Source organism: Drosophila miranda (assembly GCF_003369915.1).
Source record: "Drosophila miranda strain MSH22 chromosome Y unlocalized genomic scaffold, D.miranda_PacBio2.1 Contig_Y1_pilon, whole genome shotgun sequence".
Taxonomy (NCBI): domain Eukaryota; kingdom Metazoa; phylum Arthropoda; class Insecta; order Diptera; family Drosophilidae; genus Drosophila; species Drosophila miranda.
Genome location: NW_022881603.1, coordinates 3,902,627 through 3,922,512, shown reverse-complemented (window position 1 = coordinate 3,922,512; position 19,886 = coordinate 3,902,627). Strand labels below are relative to the sequence as shown.

At 46.8% G+C, this 19,886-nt stretch overlaps 1 protein-coding gene across 1 annotated transcript in view; it reads right to left on the bottom strand.

Annotated features, from left to right (window-relative positions):
* The window catches only part of LOC117185952 (protein prickle-like), a 53,951-nt gene that overhangs the window by 8,780 nt on the left and 25,285 nt on the right, over positions 1-19,886 (bottom strand). The window contains exon 2 of the mRNA XM_033394617.1: positions 7,038-7,644. Coding sequence (XP_033250508.1) covers positions 7,038-7,644 — 607 coding nt within the window. The remainder of the gene's footprint in view (positions 1-7,037; positions 7,645-19,886) is intronic.

Here is a 19,886-nt window from a genome sequence, read left to right as displayed (position 1 = left end):
AAGAAACTATCAACAGATCGTCTAAGTAGATGAACACTTCGTTTCGAAGGTTACAAGGAACTATTTTGTCCATTAATCGTGACATGGTGGCGTTGCACAGCCCGAAAGGCATCGTTTTGAATTGGTAAAGGGGACGTCCGGGGACTGTAAGGGCCGTCTTATCCCGGGACTTTGCATCCAACGGTACTTGCCAGTACGCATCCTTCAGATCAAGACTCGAGATGAATTCTGCCTTCGGCAAACGGCTCAGGATCCCGTTAATCTGAGGCAAGGGATAAGCATCCTTTTCAGTGAAACTCTTTACTTTCCGGCAATCCAAACAGATGCGGATTTTTTCCGGCTTAGAGACCAACACTATTGGCGAGGACCAAGCGCTGTCTGACTCCTCTATTACTCCCAATTGGATCATTCGGTCTATTTCCGAGTACATTGCCTTTTCTACAGCTGGCGAAACAGGGAAATGTCTTTGTTTGAGCGAAGGAATTAAATATAAATCAAGAGACTTCTTCTCGTCCCCATATTCCACGTCTACTCTCATCCTTCCTGTTCGGAGCAGAACCCAGCCGATTAGCTGCTTGCCAAATAGCACCTAATTCTTGGCCCTCAGCCGCTTATTTTGTTTGTTACTTATGTCTATGTCACTCATTTGTTTGTTAAAGCGTTGCGCTTGCTTGCCCTGCTAAACGCTCTCTGCCAGCTCGCTCTTCGCTATCTCCGCTTTGCGTCTGCCTCCCGACGTCGGCCGAGCGAAGCTGCGCTTAGCGATCGGAGCGGCAATGTAAAGGGCAGGCAAGCCACACTTGCAATTTGGATGTCACGCATTAAAGAACATATCGTAATTTTATTTCTGCGCCGAGTTTTATTTAATTCGAAATAATTAGTCGGCCGATTGGGGATAAAAAACATTATCTCCACACTTCCCTTTATCTTCTGAGCCTTACCATCCGCCGTTTTGGCTCCATACGTTTGTATGGTGCATCGGCAAGGACCACTTCCTTAGCCAACTCGCCTCCAACAACTGATGGACGCCCCGGAGTCTAACAAGCCATAGACGGTTCGATCTAGCAAACGGATTGGTAAGAATGGACGAGGATCCCTCTTTATGTCTGAGAGAGCGCTCAAATACTTAATTCCTGACCGGCATTTCTTTACATTTTGCCAAAACCGAGTCATTCGCTTCCCTTTACGCGATCTTGCTGCCCCTCTCTCTATGTAAAAATCATTTCCGGTAACTGAATCGTCTAATCTGGTTTTGTCTGTGCAATTCAACAGTGAGCTGTCGTTGCTTGTTTGTAGGTCTGGGTAAGTCGTGGTCACTACTGGTAGTGGAAGTGCATCTAATCGGTATTGGTGCCTTGATGGCGTAGCACACACGAAGTCTTCTGTTTGAATGGCATCTTCGGCGTGCTGAGCTTGGAGTTTTTTGAGCATTTTTCGCAACTGGGCTTGTATGTATTAGAAGCACCACAGCTATAGCAGAAAATTCCCCGTTCAGAAACACATTCTTGATATCTGTGTCCTGTCTTCCGACAATTCCAACAGATCAATGCAATTGCGTCTACTTCCATCTCCCTTTCGCTCTCTGAATATTCTTGGGCCTCCACGTCCTGTTTTAGCTCCGATATGTCTCGACGAAAAGGCATGGTTTTCGCATACCCATGCGAGGTTTTAACGTCCTCTAAGAAGATTTCGCGTCTTCGACAAATTTCCCTGAGCTCCTGTACAGTTCTTATTTCTACGTTCAATAGCTCATGGCGAATTTCCGGACGCAGGTTGTTCTTCAATACTCGAACCAACTTCCAGGGTACTTCAAACTGATCGGTCAAGCTAGAGATGCTATCGTAAAACCCATCGAAAGTCTGGCTTGCCTTCTGCTTTCGGTTTCGGATCAGTTCTTCGATGTCAACTTCATCTTTTTCTTGCCGAAACTGCAGTCGTAAGGCAGCAGTTCTTCGATGTCAACTTCATCTTTTTCTTGCCGAAACTGCAGTCGTAAGGCAGCACATAAAGTATCCCATTGAACTTCAACTACAGCCTTGTGATGTCGCCAGTAGAACTCGTTAGCTTTTCCTTCAAACAAAACACTCACATTCCGGCAAAGCACGGAAAAATTTCCTTCCAAAGTTTGATGGGTCAATGCCTCTACTCTATATATGTGATAAATCAGAGAAACCGCTTCGCAATGGTGACGGATGATCTATGCTTTGGGGTGCTTGTCTACGGCCAGGACCAGGTTCCTCTCCATAGCTGGTGGCTTGCAACTGCTCGGACAACGGCGTTGGAGAACGGTCTAAAGCTGCGGTGACAGTGGACTGACTTGAGGTTCGGGTTAACTGTTGCATTGAATCAACTACCGAGCTTTGAATCAGCTCTGCCATTCGTTTACTTAGCGAAGCGAGCAATCTCTGTTCCATAGCCAACAGGTCTATATTTTTAGAAGAGCTCGCTTCTTCTCCCCCTTTTGCACGTTCCTTAGACTTACAGTTCTACACCTGCTTTTACATACCGGGCAAACATTGCTAGTCTTTAAATGGGTGCTCATACAGGGAAGATGGAACTCGTGCTCGCAAACCGAACGGAATACTTCATCCGTGGTCAGTATGTATTTCTGGCACAGCGCGCACACAGGGCTGACACCTTCACCTGCCCCTTGGGCTTCCTTTCCAGGAGATCTGTCCAAACCCATGGCAAGAAAATACTACTTATCTCAGTCGTTTCCTATAATCTATGTCTCAAGTGATTGGTTCAACAATACTGTACTGAAGGTCGTGACTATAATTCTTCCTAACTTTGTTTTATTCCCCTCAAATTTCGGTAATAAACTTTAATACTTATAATGAACTCTATGACCGACGCTCGCGCACCGCAATCTTCATGCTATTTCTTTTCGATATCTCTTTTGAAAGGTTTACGTTTCGGTTCGAACGGCAGCGGACAGTAACCAATAATAAAACCTGGTTTATCTGTTTTCCAGCTTCCGATAGCTAACTCTAAGACCACTGTCAGTAATTCTTGAATAAATCTCTTCCCTCCATCGTGGATAGAGTAACGCTCGAAAGCAGAATACCTATGTTCCAATGCGCTGGAGTCGAAGAAGCCTTTTACTTAATAGGATGGTGTGAAAACTAACGCGGTATTTCCCGCAGGGTCAGGCGGTCGACATTCGTCATTCGCGCTCTGCAATTCCACTGAAGGATTTAGCCTACGTCGCTTCCAGTCAACTGAGCCTTTTCTTGCTGACTGTCATCTGGGGTCAGAAAGGAATGACTCTTCTCCTTTATCTGGTTTCCACTGCAGATGACTATTCAGCACGGAATAGCGAAAGAACTTTAACAGAAAAGGAATTTTAGTAAAAGCGGAAAAAACTTCTATCTAATCATCCACGGGTCCAGCCGAGTATTTGAATCTACCCAATTGGACCCCACGTTGGGCGCCACTTATGAAAATTTTATTTTTAATCATTTAATAAAATTATTTTTTTAATTATAATAATATTATTATAACTGTAACGTTTAACGCTCGTCTACGTGAGACGAAGTGGAGGGGCGATCTGCAAAGGCGGGGCACGCTTTAAATGTTCCGGCTCTAGCTCGTCGGCTTTGGGGTGGTGGTTCTTGCTCGTGCAGATCGCCTCCATTTTTCCAACGTTATCACGCGTTAATTTTAACGATTTTTTTGGTTTTCCTAAGAATTGAGCGTGCGACGATACGGTGCTAGAAAACTGCTGGTAGAACGATCAAAAGATAAAAAGGCTTCGAAAAGGATAGGGAAGAGAGTGGAGGAGGAGAGGAGAGAGCGAGAGAGAGAGAGAGGGAGAGGGAGAGAGAGCGAGAGAGAAGGGAGAGAAAGAAACGAGAAAGAGAGTGAAGAGTGAGAGAAAAAGGAGGAGAGAGAAAGGAGAAAGAGATTGAAGAATGAGAGAAAAAGGCGGAGAGAGAAAGGAGAGAAAAGGAAGGAGATATCGGTTGATAACCCACAGATGTCAGTGTGGTAGCTCATTTTGCCCACCCAACCTATGACCATCTTCCTCAAAACCGGAAGTTCCAGACGGCCCTTTTGCTAGATCGCGGTTACACGCACGCCGGCATAGAGTTCATTCTACCTTATCTTTATCTGAATTTCATTATATATTTGTTCGAGGAACGGTTAGACCTATTATAATCTGTGATGGCATAATTTCTTAATTCTAGGTATTTATAGCGAGTATATGTACATGTATATGCATGTGTATGTGGATTCTGGGGCGTATATAACGTGAGATGAGGTGAAGTTAATAATTAAGGTTTGTCTTATTCTAAGCAGGGTATTCCTGGCATAGTTTTTTAATTCTAGGTATTTATAGCGAGTATATGTACATGTATATGCATGTGTATGAGGATTCTGGGGCGTATATAACGTGAGATGAGGTGAAGTTAATAATTAAGGTTTGTCTTATTCTAAGCAGGGTATTCCTGGCATAAATTCATTTATATTTTTCGTTAATTCGGTCGTTTATACACGACTGGTAATATGTGATATAGTGAGGAAAGTGTAAGATGTGGCTATTCATTAGCGATTTTATCTTATATTCGAGTCTTATTTTCTTTTTGTTTTCTGAGAGATGAGGATCGGCGCAACTACCAGAATCAAACGGAAGGCGCAGGATTGTACTCACGTCGTCATGCTTCTCCATCGGCGAAAGATCGATCTTCCGGCGACTCTGAAATAGAACATTATCCTTCCTTTCGTTTACATTAATGTCTTTTGCAACCTTTGACTTTTCTCATACGGAGTTAGTCATAAAACCATTAAATTTCTGTTTTTCTTTTTCTTTTCGGCACTTCTTAGGTTTCTCACAATTTCCTCTATCTATTTTCAATACTTTATATACATTCTTAATGCGAACAGGCCCAACTAATAATTAAAGCTAAATATGAGGAACTTCATTTGTCTGTTCTGGAACGGATAGTGTGGAAACTTATACGTCGACGAAACTCTATTAATACAGGGCTCTATGGCATCGGGAACAGTATATTGTGTTTTCTTTCAAAGTTTATAAATACGTTAAACGTGGCAAGGCTCGATCGTGCCTAGTTTTGTCAGCACACACTCCTCGCCGGGCGACATGTGCGCTGGTTGGGGACGGGGAGCGGCCAACGGGACGAGAATCTCAGCCCAAAAGCAGTGGCGCAGTGGATCGCTCGTTGATGCGGCACGTGGAATCTACGGGCCCCTCGGCGGATCCGGGATAAGTGATGAACCAGAGTGCTGACGCCTGCGATTTCCAGGCGGGTCGAAGAACTCCACTTTGCTGGTCACTCTTTGGTGACGCAAACGTGGGGATGTCTTACGGCGCCTTAGCACGGGTCGCGCTAGGCTGGGGCGCGTAAGGCGGCGTCTTCCCGAAGAGCTGGTCTGCAATCTCCGCAGGAATCTTTTGCTGCGCAAAAATAAGAGTTACCTCTATTATATATTCGTCCGGAGAATGGTGATCGATATCTATCTTACCGCAGTGGCAGCGGTATCCGTGGATGTTCACAGATTAATCCAGCCTCTGGCGGTTCTCTGGGTTGGAACGCCCACAGAAGAGGTTGCTCCCGCAGAAACGGCTACACTTATACACCTTCCGGCACTTTACACACTTTTAACTTTGTTTAGTGGAATTCGACGCGGATGGCAAACTTTTCACTGTTTGAGAAAAACACGTCTTGTCGGCTTGATTGTCGCACAGGAAAAGATCGAAGTCGGAAACCTGATCTGGCCACTTGACATTTGCATGCACTCTTGCAAGGGGAGGTTACGCCCTCTAGGTTGTCAAAATTGAGCAACCCTGACCTCGGCTGACTTCTACACTTGTCAGTTCTGCGGTCAGCTGTCCAGGCAGCTGATCAGCAAGGCACCTTCCAACACCTACTAAGTCGATTCATGCCCTCTACAATAGGGAGATGCCAACTCTCGCAGCGAGTGACTGACACATGGCTTATGCCGCATCAACGTAAATTGCTGCTGTAATAAAATTTGGCTGTAAATAAATTTTCAATTCTGTTTGTAAAGTCACAGAAAAAGGCTAGCGAACCGAACCGAACCGATCCGAACCGAAAGAAAGAAAAAGGAAATGCAATGATAGACATTTGATAGGCCCAATGGGATAGAATGGTATGGGAGGGGATGTAATGGGACGACGGCTTTAACGGAAGCCAAAAAGTTCAGTGGAAAATGGCGAAAATATTCACGAAAAAAGATTTGGGAGTGGATGCAAATGGGGGATGGTGGAGGATGGGGGCGACCAAGCTGGGGGCCTCTGCTGGCGAAGATTGTGGAAGATTTATTTGGCATTGTCGCATATTTCACGCGAATAATTTACGAGTTCGTTTCGCTTTTTCGGTCGCCTGGCAAATAATTGAAAAAGGCACGATGGCCAGCAAAGAGTTCTGCCGCAATTGAATTGGCCATTAAAGTCAAATTCGCATTGAAGAATGGCCATGGCCCCAGTGCCAGCCTCAGTCCCGGCTTTCATTAGCGCAATCTAATTCGATAGATACTTGTAGATAGACGGACACAGTGGACCTTCGCCTAATTGACACAGTCCAATAAGCCGGTCCCAGTCACCAGTCAGCAGTCAGTGCCAGTGCCGCCGGCCGGCTAGCCACCTCTGGGCTCTGTGCTCTGCGCTCTCTAAGTCGAGGAATACGACTATCATCTGCGAAGGCGAAGGCGATCCCAGCTATGGCTCGCTGATTTATGGCCTCGTCGCGTGTATTTATTTACAGCTCGCTCCGAGTGACAAAATAACGCACAATAACTCAAGTATTTCGCTTATCGCCAGCCCACAAATCTCGCCTGGCCCCGACGCGACGGTCCTAGTCGGGATCGCCCTTGGCGTTGCATGCCGCACATTCTGGCGAAGGCCTCCATTGGATTGGAATAGGGCTTGAGGGCTAAATTAAAGGAATTCAAGTGCAGGGCCCTCAAGACGAGGCAGTAGTGCTACAACATTGCACATTACCAGAATTTTGGAGCTCTACAGTTATAAAAGTTCTCTAAAGATGGACACTCACCTGATCGGGTCGCAGTCCAGGTGGCACCCAGGTGTACTCCTCCAGAGCACATCCGCTGTCGTCGTCAGAATGCGACTGCCGCTGCATGTCCATATGGGGGCCGGCCAGGAAGGGAGCGTGTGCCGAGGCGGACGTTCCCGCGGCGGGATGATGGAGCAGCGATGGCGGCGACGGGGTGGACAGCGCAGGCGACAGCTGGTGGTGGTGCGGTGGAAGCTGGGCGTTCGAGTACTTGGCGGTCGAAGAGCAGCCCGAAACAGCGGGCGAATACTGCGGGAGACCAGCTCCTCCCGGTCCGAGACTGAGTCCGTGGCCTTGGCCTTGGCCTGGTCCAGCGCCCAGCGGCGGCAACTGCTGATGATGGGGCGGCAAGTACTGCTGGTGGCGTTGCAGGGGCAGTGGGGAGGTGGGCAGCATGCCCGCATTCTGGGCAGCATACAGAGCGCTGGCCGAGGAGCTGCTGGGCAGACCTAAGGCGGATCCACAGCCAGCCAAGGCCGGCGGCGGGGGCATGCCCTGGGGGAATCCGCTGGGCGAGAAGTGGCGCGGCAGGGTGGGAATCTTCTGCAGATAGGAGATCTGCGTTAGCGGCGTCCGTCTGATGGGCCTGCGGAAGAGGTGGAAAAACTTTAGAGTCAAGCCTTGACTAATTCAAATTTAATAAAAATCCCAATTAAAGTGTTTCCTGCATGGATGGGGCTTAGACATGGCGGGTTGGAGGTTAATCTCTCGCCGCAGAGATCTCGGATCGTATCAAATTGTTAATGTAATATAAAACCGCAGGGCAATCATTTTCGCATTGTATTCCCTTTGTAAGTCGCCGGATTTATGCGGTTTTTCACTTCCTATTTCTGCTCGCCGCCGCTCTGAACAAGTTGTCAATTTTAGTTTGTTTTTCATGAGTTTTTTACACGTATATGGTTTTTGTTTCTGTTTTTTTTTTTTGCTTCAGAGAGGAAAGGGAATTGTTTTTGCAAACGTCAAATGAAAAATATACGCTTCATGGCACTTACACAAACAAATCGACAGCCAGCTTCGCGTTGCTGACGTTGTTGCTGTTTGTCTGGCACTGTTCCCCGGCCCCAAAGTCCAAGCCCCAAGCCCAAGCCCATGCCCGAGCCCGCAGGGCTGTCGCTGGTGGAGGGGGGGGGGGGGGGGGGAGGGAGGGAGCTGGATCCTCTGATGTGTCAATATCTGGATGCGAGTGCGAGTAAATGGTGTGGAGCGGTTGCTGCGGTTTGCCAGCAAATTAATTGCGCAGATTTTGACTCTCAATGGATGCCAAAGCCAACAAAAATCGTTTGACATTTGAATTTTTAAGTAGAAAATGCTGTACCCTCGACGCAAAAGAATGCTTTTGGCGAGGCTTGGGACTGAGTCTGAGGACTGTAATTGTGAGGGGACTGTGAGGGGGAAATGGGAATGGAAATGCGAATCAAAAGTCGCTGGACATGCACGTGCAGCGTCCCAGCTGGATACGGCGGGCACCAAAGTGTTGGCCGCTGTCAAATCAGCTGCATTCAAACTCAAATTACCAGTCCAAACAAACGGACGCAACTGGGGACTGGGCACTGGGGACCGACCGGCACCACAGTCAGAGCTCCCCAGCACCAAGCCGCTGCAATCTCCAACTGTTCCACAAATGAAAAGCCAATCGAAACTGTGCCTAAACACAAAATTTGTTGACGGCCCGCGGCACCCAGAAACATTCAGAGAAAGAGAGAGAGAGAGAGCGAGATAGAGAAAGAGAGGGTGGGAGCCTGCGGGTCCGTGTTAAAAATTTATAGTACGACTTTTGCCAGCCCCATCCAAACATCCAAGACCACATCCAGACATCCAATCTGGCGACCTGCATTTCTTTCCTTTTGTCCCACAGTTCTTTTTGCGCTGCAAATTTATTGTTGCAACGACTGCAACGAATTGCGTAAAATTGCCACAGCAATTGTGGCAGGTTTCAATTTGGTTGCAGGTAGGCCTGGTGCCTGCTGCCTGGTCTGGCAGGCAGTCTATGAAGTCATTAAGGCCTGCAGAGAACAAAATGGAAAGTGCAGAAGGACACGTGCTGTGCTGCTGTATGTGTGCGTGCCACAAATGTTGCGCAGCATTGTTGGTAGCATAAAAGCGCGCGCTCCGATCTGCAGCTGCTGCTGCCTGCCTGCCACTTCTCGTATTTGCATTGATCGACGACTGGACTGGGGACAGTAGAACCCTCCGTTCTCCGATCTCCATTCGCCATTCTCCATTCTCACCAATTACTTTGGCAGTCGTTGACCCAGAACTGGTTTTCTGCCCGTTCTTGGGCCCTTTTGGAAAACTAGTTCAAAGCCAGGCATCGTCATCGGCATCGGCATTGAGCGAGAGGGAGGTAGGAGCCGAGGCTGCAGCTGCTGTCTGGTGTCTGGTGCAGAGTCAGTGCCTATATTTAGCCAGATCGGAGCTTTATCTGGCATCATCCCAATGAATGATCATTATGCGGCGGACGGGACGCGTTGACAAATTGCCAAAGCTCTCGAGCGATGAGCGACGGCTCAATGCCGGCCAAAGACGGCCTAAACGATGGACAGACAATGGCTTAAAAGGTTAGCCTCAAATCACTTTGGCACTTTGTGTGCGGTTTTCTCAAGTCATTTGTGTGATTTGGGTTAATGTCGACATTTCTGTCTGTGTTAACAATCCGAGGTTGAACATTTCTACAGCGAAAGTTACACCGTGCAACATAAAACCAGGTTCTTTGTACCATCAAGACTGGTTTCCGTCTAAGTTTTACGACATCTCTCAGCTGGACAGCAATTATGTGGCAGGACTGCTCCTCTCTCTGTACCTGTCTCTACACATGTCCTTTTATTGTTTTACCATCCCTTGCAGGGCCACAAAACAGCAGGCAAACCAGCAGAAAGAACAAAAGTTTATTGAAAAGCTTCGCCAGCTTCGTGTTTGCTGCGATTGTCATAAACGATTTTTGAATTGTCCATAAAACTGGCTGGCAGTGAAAGGACACGGCACGGATGGGAAACCTCGTAAACTTTCTATGGGGTAGAATGTCCATATTCCTCGTGGCCCCACTATCCCCCTCCCATAGTGACTGACTGCCTGCATGGACCACGACACGTTCAGCCGCATTTGCCTTGTCAACATGACATTTGGCGTGTTGACATTTTTATTGACTTTGGCAGGCGGCAGCGGCAGGCGGCAGCGGCAGCGGCAGCGGCGGGGAAACAATTTTTTGTTCGCACTCAACCTGAAAGTAGATTAAGAATGTGAGCCCTCCCCCCTCCCGACAACTCCACTGCACCTCTGCCACCGTTCGACAGAGTGGTCTCTGCCGGGCTTGGGTGCATCTATTACGCATACGCCAAGTGGCACTAATTGCTGGATGGAGGCAACTGTACTCTACCGATTGCCCGCTAATTTTTTGTTTCAATTTGCCAGTTTGGAAAGTTGCATCATAGTATATGGCTTATCTTTGGGTAACAACCAAACCAATTAAAGGTAGGGCGGCAAATATGTTGCTGCCACATCGCTTGTGGCTCTGCCTTGTGATGGACCTATTTCAGGCTGAGGCAAGCTCAGTCACGTCCAGGGGTCAATCCCCTGGCGTCGGTGGCTCGGCTAATTGGAGTGAACTTACGCAATCGGGTGTTTTACTTTGATAATTCGTGATATTGTAACTCTTAGCACTTTAAATGAACTTATTTTAATTGGTCGCCGATGCTTTCTTGTGAGTTCCGGGTACAACGTCTGTACTCCGAACCGGGTCTCTGCGTAAGTCTTTGGTACCACGTCCGTACTCTGAGCCGGGTTTCTGCGTAAGCTGCTTCTTGGTTCTCGTCGTCGTCTTTTTTTAGGCCCGTATTGCTGGGTCCGCGGGTTTGAAAGTGCACTTCCGCGTCGGGGTGCACTTCGCCGTTCTTGGTGACCGTCGCAGACTTTCGCGGTGTCATCTTTCCGCAGTGGATGAACCCGGAAGACTGCACTTGGCCGATGGCTTGGCCTGGAGTGGGAAAGTCCGCGTGACCTGATGTCTTTGGTCAGCGTTATGGAGTTGGCGCGTGTTGATGGTGTGGGTGTGGTGCGATACGCTCATTATAAGTCGGGGGACGGATTGTATCGAACCCTTTTAGGTTCGTTACACCCTCCCCTTTCTTCCCCGACGAGAGTTACGAGGACTCGTGGGCCGGGCTCTTGTGGTTCCTTCTGTGGTCTGCGTTGGGGTTTCCGCGTTCTCTTTGCTTCGTCGGCGGATTTGTGGGGCGCGTTACGTTACTTCTCGCGCTGTTCGATTAATTGGTGTTCGCGCGGCTCGCTCCGCTTGTATTCTCGGCGGTATTATGCCATCTGCTGGCTGCTGGCTGCTGCTTCTGCGGTCGTTGTCTTTGGTCTATGAACTTGTTTTCTCTGCTCTGCCTCTATTCAGTGTGCCTCTTGTGCCCCATACCTCGCCTGCCCCTACCTGTGGCCCCTTTCCGCACTTATTATACCCGATACTCAAAATGAGTATTGGGGTATATTAGATTTGTGGTAAAAGTGGATGTGTGTAACGTCCAGAAGGAATCGTTTCCGACCCCATAAAGTATATATATTCTTGATCAGCATCAATAGCCGAGTCGATTGAGCCCTGTCTGTCTGTCCGTCTGTCCGTCCGTCCGTCCGTCCGTCCGTCCGTCCGTCCACTTCAACGCCTAGTGCTCAAAGACTATAAGAGCTAGAGCAACGATGTTTTGTTTCCAGACTTCTGTGATATGTCACTGCTACAAAAATATTTCAAAACTTCGCCCCACCCACTTCCGCCCCCACAAAGGACGAAAATCTGTGGCATCCACAATTTTAAAGATACGATAAAACCAAAAACGCAGAATCGGTGAGGATGACCATATCTTCTACAGTGCAAAATCTGAACCAGATCGTATAATGATTATAGCCAGAATCAAGAAAACAATTTCATTCTTTCTCGCTCTGTCTCTCTCTAACACACAGGTTTCATGGTCGGTTTTGTCAATTGCAAAATATGAGTTCAAGGATCTCAGAACCTATAAGAGCCAGAGCAACCAAATTTGGTATCCACACTCCTGTGATATCGGACCTTGACCGTTTCGTGTCCAAATTTCGCCACACCCCCTTCCGCCCCCGCAAAGGACGAAAATCTGGGGCATCCACAAATCTCAGAGACTATTAAGGCTAGAGTAACCAAATTTGTTATCCGCACTCCTGTTAGATCTAACTATAAAACTTGTTTCTCAAAATTTCGCCCCACCCCCTTCCGCCCCCACAAAAGACGAAAATCTGTTGCATCCACAATATTGCACATTCGAGAAAACTAAAAACGCAGAATCATAGATAATGACCATATCTATCAGATTGCTGAATCTGGATCAGATCGGATCATTGTAGCCAAAAGCAAGAAATCAATTTTCAGTGGCTACGCAGCGCCCGACGTCACGCTCAGACTGATTTTCTGTCTCTCTCGCACGCACTCTTTGTCGTGTGGTTCAATATTAGCGGCGTCTGCCGCAGGAGAGCCATACTGACTCAGTATCGGGTATAACCGTAGAGTTGCGGTGTCCGCAGCAACTCACAACGTTCCACCTCGTTTTTTAATTCAAGCCGTGTCTGTAGCTCTTTCTGTTCTTTTTTTCCACCATCCATGCTTTTTGTTCCTTGTCGCCTTTGGGTTTTTTCTCTCTACGACATTTTGTTACTTTGATGCTTCGATTTTTATACTACATTAATGCTGGCTTTTGACCATAACTACATTTCGTTCTCCTTTCCCGCCCGGACACGGCATCCGTTAATTCGAGCGGCTTGGAACTCGGGTCTGCTTTGGTTTTGACGATGATTCGGTAAACAAATTGGCATTGATTGATTTTTATTTGGCCGCGGATCCGTACCGTACCGTACCGCACTAATGCAAACAGATGAAAAAACAGAGTGCGGGAAATCACGCTTTGAGTGTTGGCAGACCTCTTTGAGTCTCTCTGCCCTGTGTACCCATCGGATACATTTGCCTCGAAGGTCAGCCTGAAGCCTCAAATTTCGAGCTGTGAGATCCACTTGATGGCACTCCGAACAGAATGCAGGGCATAAATCATCCGCTAATCCAGTGCCAGCAAAACTGCATTCAAGACTAGAAAACTATAATTATTAATGACACATTTGGATGCTAAAACATGTCGGCATCGGGATCGTCATCGGCATCGGCATAGGGGGGATCGTGACTGGCGTCCAGTCCAGTCCAGTCCAGCCAAATCCGATTTGATTTATGTGGCTTGCATCTCAACAAAACTGTTCACAAATTAACCGTAATAAAGCAGACTCTTGTGGTTGTTGCTGCTGCTGTGGCAGCCGCTGCCGCTGCTGCTGCATGTTGGCTTATTTTGATTTATGGCCAACTGAAATTGGAATCTAATTTCTTGGCCATTAACAAAACCAGCAGCAAAGAAATTGTGTTCGTCTGCCTACGCAGAGAGCTCTCTAGAGTATCTAGTTGCCTCTGGGAGAGTGCACAGGGTATTACGGTGTTGGCCAGAAGCTTGAGATTCTCCTACAGGCAGCCCAATCCAACTTTAAAGCAATCGATTCATCACAGGCTATTAAAAAGAACTCAGACTTGTTTATCCCATCATTAGATAACCATAACTCTCAGTTTCGTTCTTATGAGAGCTATATAATATAGTAATCGCATTCTAGCAATATCGCATGCAATAACCTTGGGCCAATTATCGCTGCAGGGCATAGTATAGTTGGGGTGGGTGCAAGCAAGCTCGAGGTAGGGAACAGCTGAGCTGAGCTGCCGTAAGTGCTGTGCAGCGCATCGCAACGGAGCTTTCGAAGCCGAGCTTTAAGATCGGTAAGCTCTTATTTAAGCAGTGCAAAAGCACCAGAACGTTCTCTTTCGAAAATTTGAATCTGTGCAGCCGGTGGCTATCTCCGCTTCGGTAGTAAATATATAACTAAATCGACCACGTGTAAGCCCAAAAGAAAAGAAAAGTAACCCAAATAAGTGCCACAAAGACAAACCGAAAAGAAATAAAACGGAACGGGGAAAATCCCACACGGTGGGCGCGCCGCAAAAATCGGGCGAAAATTAATAACCGTGCGCCGAGAAAACTGGCAAGAAACTACCCTGGCGAAAAGTGCATATTTGCCTCGCCTCGCCAGCAAGTGTTGTTCTTGTTGCAAACCCGTGCGTCCCGCAGCTCTGCCAGGAGAACCCAACGCTCGTGTCTCCGTGGAAAAGTCCGAAAAACCGGTATGTTAAAGTGCCCTGTAGGGAAAATTTAGATTTTTTTTCTTAGCCCTCGTGGTTTTGGTTCTGTTTCGCCCATAGGGCCCTGGCCCCGAGCGGTAGCCAACCGGCTCTCCCAAAGTTCTGCCCCACCCACACCAAACTCCCACCCTTGACGGGAGTACTCTTCGGAGTCGACCTTGGTGTGGGGCCGAGATTTTTTTTCCCTTTTGGACATAACCTCCACCGGCCATAACCCTTGCGCCATATCTAACGTACGCGCATAGAGGCCATACAGGGCATAGAGATCACCCCCCCTATGCGCCGCTAACTCGCTGTCTGCGACGGCCTAGAAGACGCCGCCACGGATCCGGACCCAGATTTCGTAGCATAGTGTAGTTTTAATTGTAATTTTTTTTTGGTTCCTTCTGAGCACTTATATGACTATGTAACTTTCCTTAACTCTGCGTCACAGTCCTACCTCGATAGGCGGGAATGTGAAAATTCCCAAAACGGAATTTATTTTTGCGGGTTGGAGACCGAAAAACTTAATCATAAAGTACCAGACTACAAAAAAAAAAAACAAAAAAAAAACTTTTTTCATACCCCCCCTATGCCTATGGGCACACATTAACATGGTTTCCACAGCTCCACAACGAAAGTCGCCTTTCAGCGAGGGACCACTGTATTAAAGCCGTAAGTGACCCAATTTCAATTTTCTCCTTTGCTCCTGTCTTCGTCAAAATCTAAAACGCATGCGCAGCGGCCCGCTGCTGCTGATAAGAGAGCGCAACGCTACACTAACCAACATAGAAAAAAAATCTCCTCAACCCAGAAAAAAAAAAAAATAAATTTATAATGTTTAATTAAATTTCGTTTTGGCTCACCATTGCTGATCGCTGGTATAACCCCCGCTGCTTTTGAAAATTTTTTTGATTTTTATTTTTTTTCTTGATTTGCCTGCTGATTGTAGTTCAATACTTGTGTTATTTTTGGAAGTGAAACTTGGTTTGCTAGTTTTTGATTGAAGCAACATGTCTATGATGAAGTACAACGAAATATATTGAATTTTATTAGCAATGAACATGGAGTAGACTTATAATTTCCTAGAGACAGGGTGACGTAATAAGGTAGGGTAAGAATTTTAGCGATTTCCAGAACCTTCGCACCACTGGAAATCATGGAAGGGTGGGTATAGAATCGTGTGGGTCGACTTCCATCGCAAGACCTCACGCCCGCGAGAGTTTGGAACACGCCGACGAAAGCCCCTAGCACTTGTGCCATTTAATGTCCGTTATGCTCGGAATAGGCATAGTGTTGTTTTCGGAGTTCGCTCCCGGTAGAGTCACGGGATTCTAACATTTTTAAGTTTATGTAGTAGGAGTCGAGACGCGGTCAAACGAACCCCCCAAGTTACCGAATGAGCACGGAACCAAAGAATCCCCACCGGCCGTGACCTCGACATCCCCTCCAATCCATCCCCTACTCACGTATAGAAATATATCGTGGAAATGTTACATACATTTTTGGCGCCCAACGTGGGGCAGGTTTTTTTTCAATGCTAGCTACTGTCTATACCCAGTTGGACGCAAGGGTGTAACGTTGTTACATAAATTTTTGGCGCCCAACGTGGGTCACTAGCCAAAGTTATAGTGACAGTAAGAAGTATTGGTAACTTTAGCAACAAAATCAGCTATTGGCTCGTCCCACCTATTGCTCGTTTGTATTCATATGCTTAATGCTGACTTTAGTTTTTTCTAAACGATCTGGTCATTGCTCCGATACAATTTCAGAATATTGCGGATTCTGCTTGGATCCTAATACTGGTTGTTCCTCTGAGTTTTATGGGGAAGTCGTCGAGTCTACGACGAAGGGAAGCTTAAGTGATCATCCGGAATTGAGAAAGTAGTTCCCATGTTGACGCATCCTGTCGGGCTAGTCAAACTTGTTGTCTGGAATGTGTATATATGCTGCTTGCGTATTCATACCGAACAAGCGAGATTGGTTTAGGTCGCGTCCTCCAAGCTACAGTTAATTCAGCGGATATTAGTTTCAATAGATTTATTTGTGAGGTTGATTCGGATTTGGTATTGTTACTCTTTGCGCATAGCATACGGTTGCATACAATTGCAGAATATTGCATATTTGGTTTCGGCCGGATATCAGTACTGATTGTCCCTGTACGGGTGATGGAAGCACAGAGATGGCGGTCCCAGATTTGGTCTTCACTCATACCCTTACCATTGGCGGGTATTATTCCAGCGGCAGCGGTGGCTGCATATGGTTGTCTGCTTGCTTGCGTATCCTTGCCGAAGCATATGTGGACACTTAAACCAGTGCACTGATACTAAGACAATGCAAATTAGAAACCATAGCCCAAACAAAATCAATTCTTTTGTCGCTGTTCCAAAGATTCGCAACTCCTATCCCTATCTTATTATGTCACCCATTAAATGTCACCCTAGGAAAAATTGGTAGAATATAGGAAAAAAAAAAAATAATAAAAAATAAAAAAATAAAAAAATCTTATAAAAAATGCCGCTGCGACATAGTCCTCAGCAAAACAATCCGCTGAGTTCGGAAAACTTTTGCGGCATTTGTTGCTCCGAAATGGCCAATACTCAGCCGTGTTTTTGTACTCCGTGCAATCACGTTTTCCATAAAGCATGTCTGGAAGAATGGTTCCGTCATCACGATGATTGTCCGAACTGTAGCCGAGTATGTACGTTATCTCAAGCAAAACTAGTTGTTGGCAATTGTTCTCCAAACAAGCCGCAGCCGGAACAAACAGAATTACCCGGTCCCTCGGGAATTACTACTCGAAGTCTTGCCAAAGCTTAGGAGGTCGTACAGACCCCGGCAAATGAACATTTTCAGCCAGAGACGGGAAAGATATCCGAGGGAAATGGCAAGAATACCCAATTGAGCCAAACTCCAACTGTAGGTTCAGTCCCGGTAGAACGAACCACTAGGACAACTCGTTCCAAAAGAACTCGAGCACCAGCCAAAAAGCAGGTCCCGAAGTTCCCGCCAGGTCGATCTTCCGGTCCGGAAGTAGTGTGTTTGTCGGGATTGCATGCTAGCCGTAGCTCCAACCAGACTGAAGCTCCGTCAGCTAATGTCGCCACTCACTCTAGCCCTTGGGAAGCACCCAATGCACGGACAGCCCCTCTAAGCCAGGGGTTGGATTTGGAGGTCCTCCAACAGATAATTGAGCGCACTGTGGCCAGAGCCATATCCACTTTGCAGATTCAGCCGCCAGCGAGTCCACAGGAAGGGTATGCGAGGCCAAATATCCCAACACCAGTTTCATGTATAAACAGCATGACTAGCCTGCGAACGGCCAAGACGACCAACATTATGCAAAAGTGGAATGTTCCTTTTGATGGTTCTACCGAAGGTTTAGGGGTAGAAGAATTCATTTACCGAGTCAAAACATTAACCGATGAAACGTTGGATAGCGATTTTCTCGGCCTTTGCAAACATTTGCACATCTTGCTGGTTGGCAAAGCGCGCGATTGGTATTGGAGATACCACAAGCAGGTAGATCGCATCGTTTGGACAGAATTTTGTGCAGCTCTTAGACAACAATATAAAGACTATCGTTCTGAGTTTATGAGCAAGGAATTGATTCGAGCTCGAAACACTTCGGAGAACCCTTCGTCGCTTTTCACGACGCCGTGGCTGGTCTTATAGATAAATTTGGCATTAAAATGGCGGAAGAGGAATTAATAGAAATATTAAAAGCAAATTTGCTTCCCGAAACCCGTCACAAAATCTTATATCAGTCCATTAGCTCAGTTGGTCAATTGAGAAGATTAGTACAGATGCATGAAAATCTAGTGCAGGAGTTACAGAAATCTGACAAGTCTCGGCCACCGGTCGGCCGCCGTTCGATACATAGTCTGGAGGAATCGCGCCCTGAAAGCGATCAAGAAGAGTATGAGGATATCAGCGTAGAGGCCATTCAAAGTTCGACGGCTAAGCGTTCTTGTTGGAATTGTGAGGAGCTTGGACATGTGTGTGAAAATTGTATGGCCGATAGGCGGATATTTTGTTACGGCTGTGGAGGAGCTCCGAATGTCTATAAGCCGCAGTGCCAAACATGCATTCGTAGAGCTTCGGAAAACCGTCAGAAGGGTGCATCCAACAACAGCCGGATGCCCCCAAAAAACCACCATTAATCTTGCCCGTTGACTTAGAGCGAGACAAGAAGAGTTTGGCTTCTTGTTGTGAGAAAAGAAAGGAAACGAATACGATCGTAAAGAGAAGTTGTCGGTTTTTACCCTATCCCGAACGGATTCATAAATATTTAGAGGTTCGAAACAGAATTTTTAATGAAAAACCACATGAAGCCCCAAAACGAATCCAGCGTTTAGGAAAATATTATGATAATGTCAAAAATAACCGTAGACTGTTAGTTTCCGCTATTATTAATAGTCCCAAGGATATGCGCAGTTATGCCGAAGTATCCATTCTGGGTCGAACAGAACAGGGGCTGTTAGACACCGGCGCAAGTATCAGCTGTATAGGGGCTGAAGTAGCTCAGACTGATTTTTCATCCTTTTCTGAATATAAACTAATAAAAGCCACTGCAAAAACTGCAGATGGCCAAAGTCAACAGATACTGGGGGTGTTAAATGTCATCATGCGTTATCGAACTATCGAGAAACCCATGAAGTTATATATAATTCCATCCATGACACAAAATCTAATCCTAGGTCACGATTTTTGGAGATCCTTTTCGCTGGCCCCAAACATCATTGCAGCTGTCGAGATAAGCTCGAAAGACGATGAGATCCGAACCAGATCCCTTACGGTATCCTTTAACTAGGCAGCAAAACCAACAACTCGAGGTAGTTAAACAGTTATTTCCCAACGCGACGGAGGGACTAGGGCGTACGGCCTTGCTTAAGCATCATATCGATGTAGGTCAGGCCGCCCCCGTAAAACAACGCTTTTACCCGGTTAGCCCAGCGGTGGAAAAGTTGCTTTATGCTGAGGTAGATCGCATGCTCCAACTAGGCGTTATCGAACCGTCATCCAGTGCTTGGAGTTCGCCAATGCGACTGGTTCTCAAGCCCAACAAAGTCCGTCTGTGTCTCGATGATCGAAGACTGAATGAAGTCACCCGTAAGGATGCCTACCCATTACCAAGTATCGATGGTATTTTTGCCCGGTTGTCCAAGGCAAATATCATAACCAAGCTGGACCTAAAAGATGCATATTGGCAGATCGAACTCTCTGAGGATTCCAAGTCACTAACTGCTTTTACGGTCTCGGGAAGGCCTTTATATCAGTTTAAGGTTATGCCTTTTGGCCTGTGTAACGCTCCATCCACTATGTGTCGTTTGATGGATGAGATCATTCCCCCGGATTTGCGTTACTGCGTCTTTGGATACTTGGACGATCTCTGCATCGTATCAGCAGATTTCTCTTCCCATCTAGCCGTGCTGGTACGACTCGCTGAACAGTTCAGAAAAGCCAACCTGACTCTGAATATTAAGAAGAGTCAGTTCTGTGTTACCAGCGTAAATTATCTTGGATACGTCATCAGTAATGGAGGTATTTGCACTGATCCCTCCAAAGTAGCTTGTATAGTGAACTGGCCACCGCCAAGGAATCTA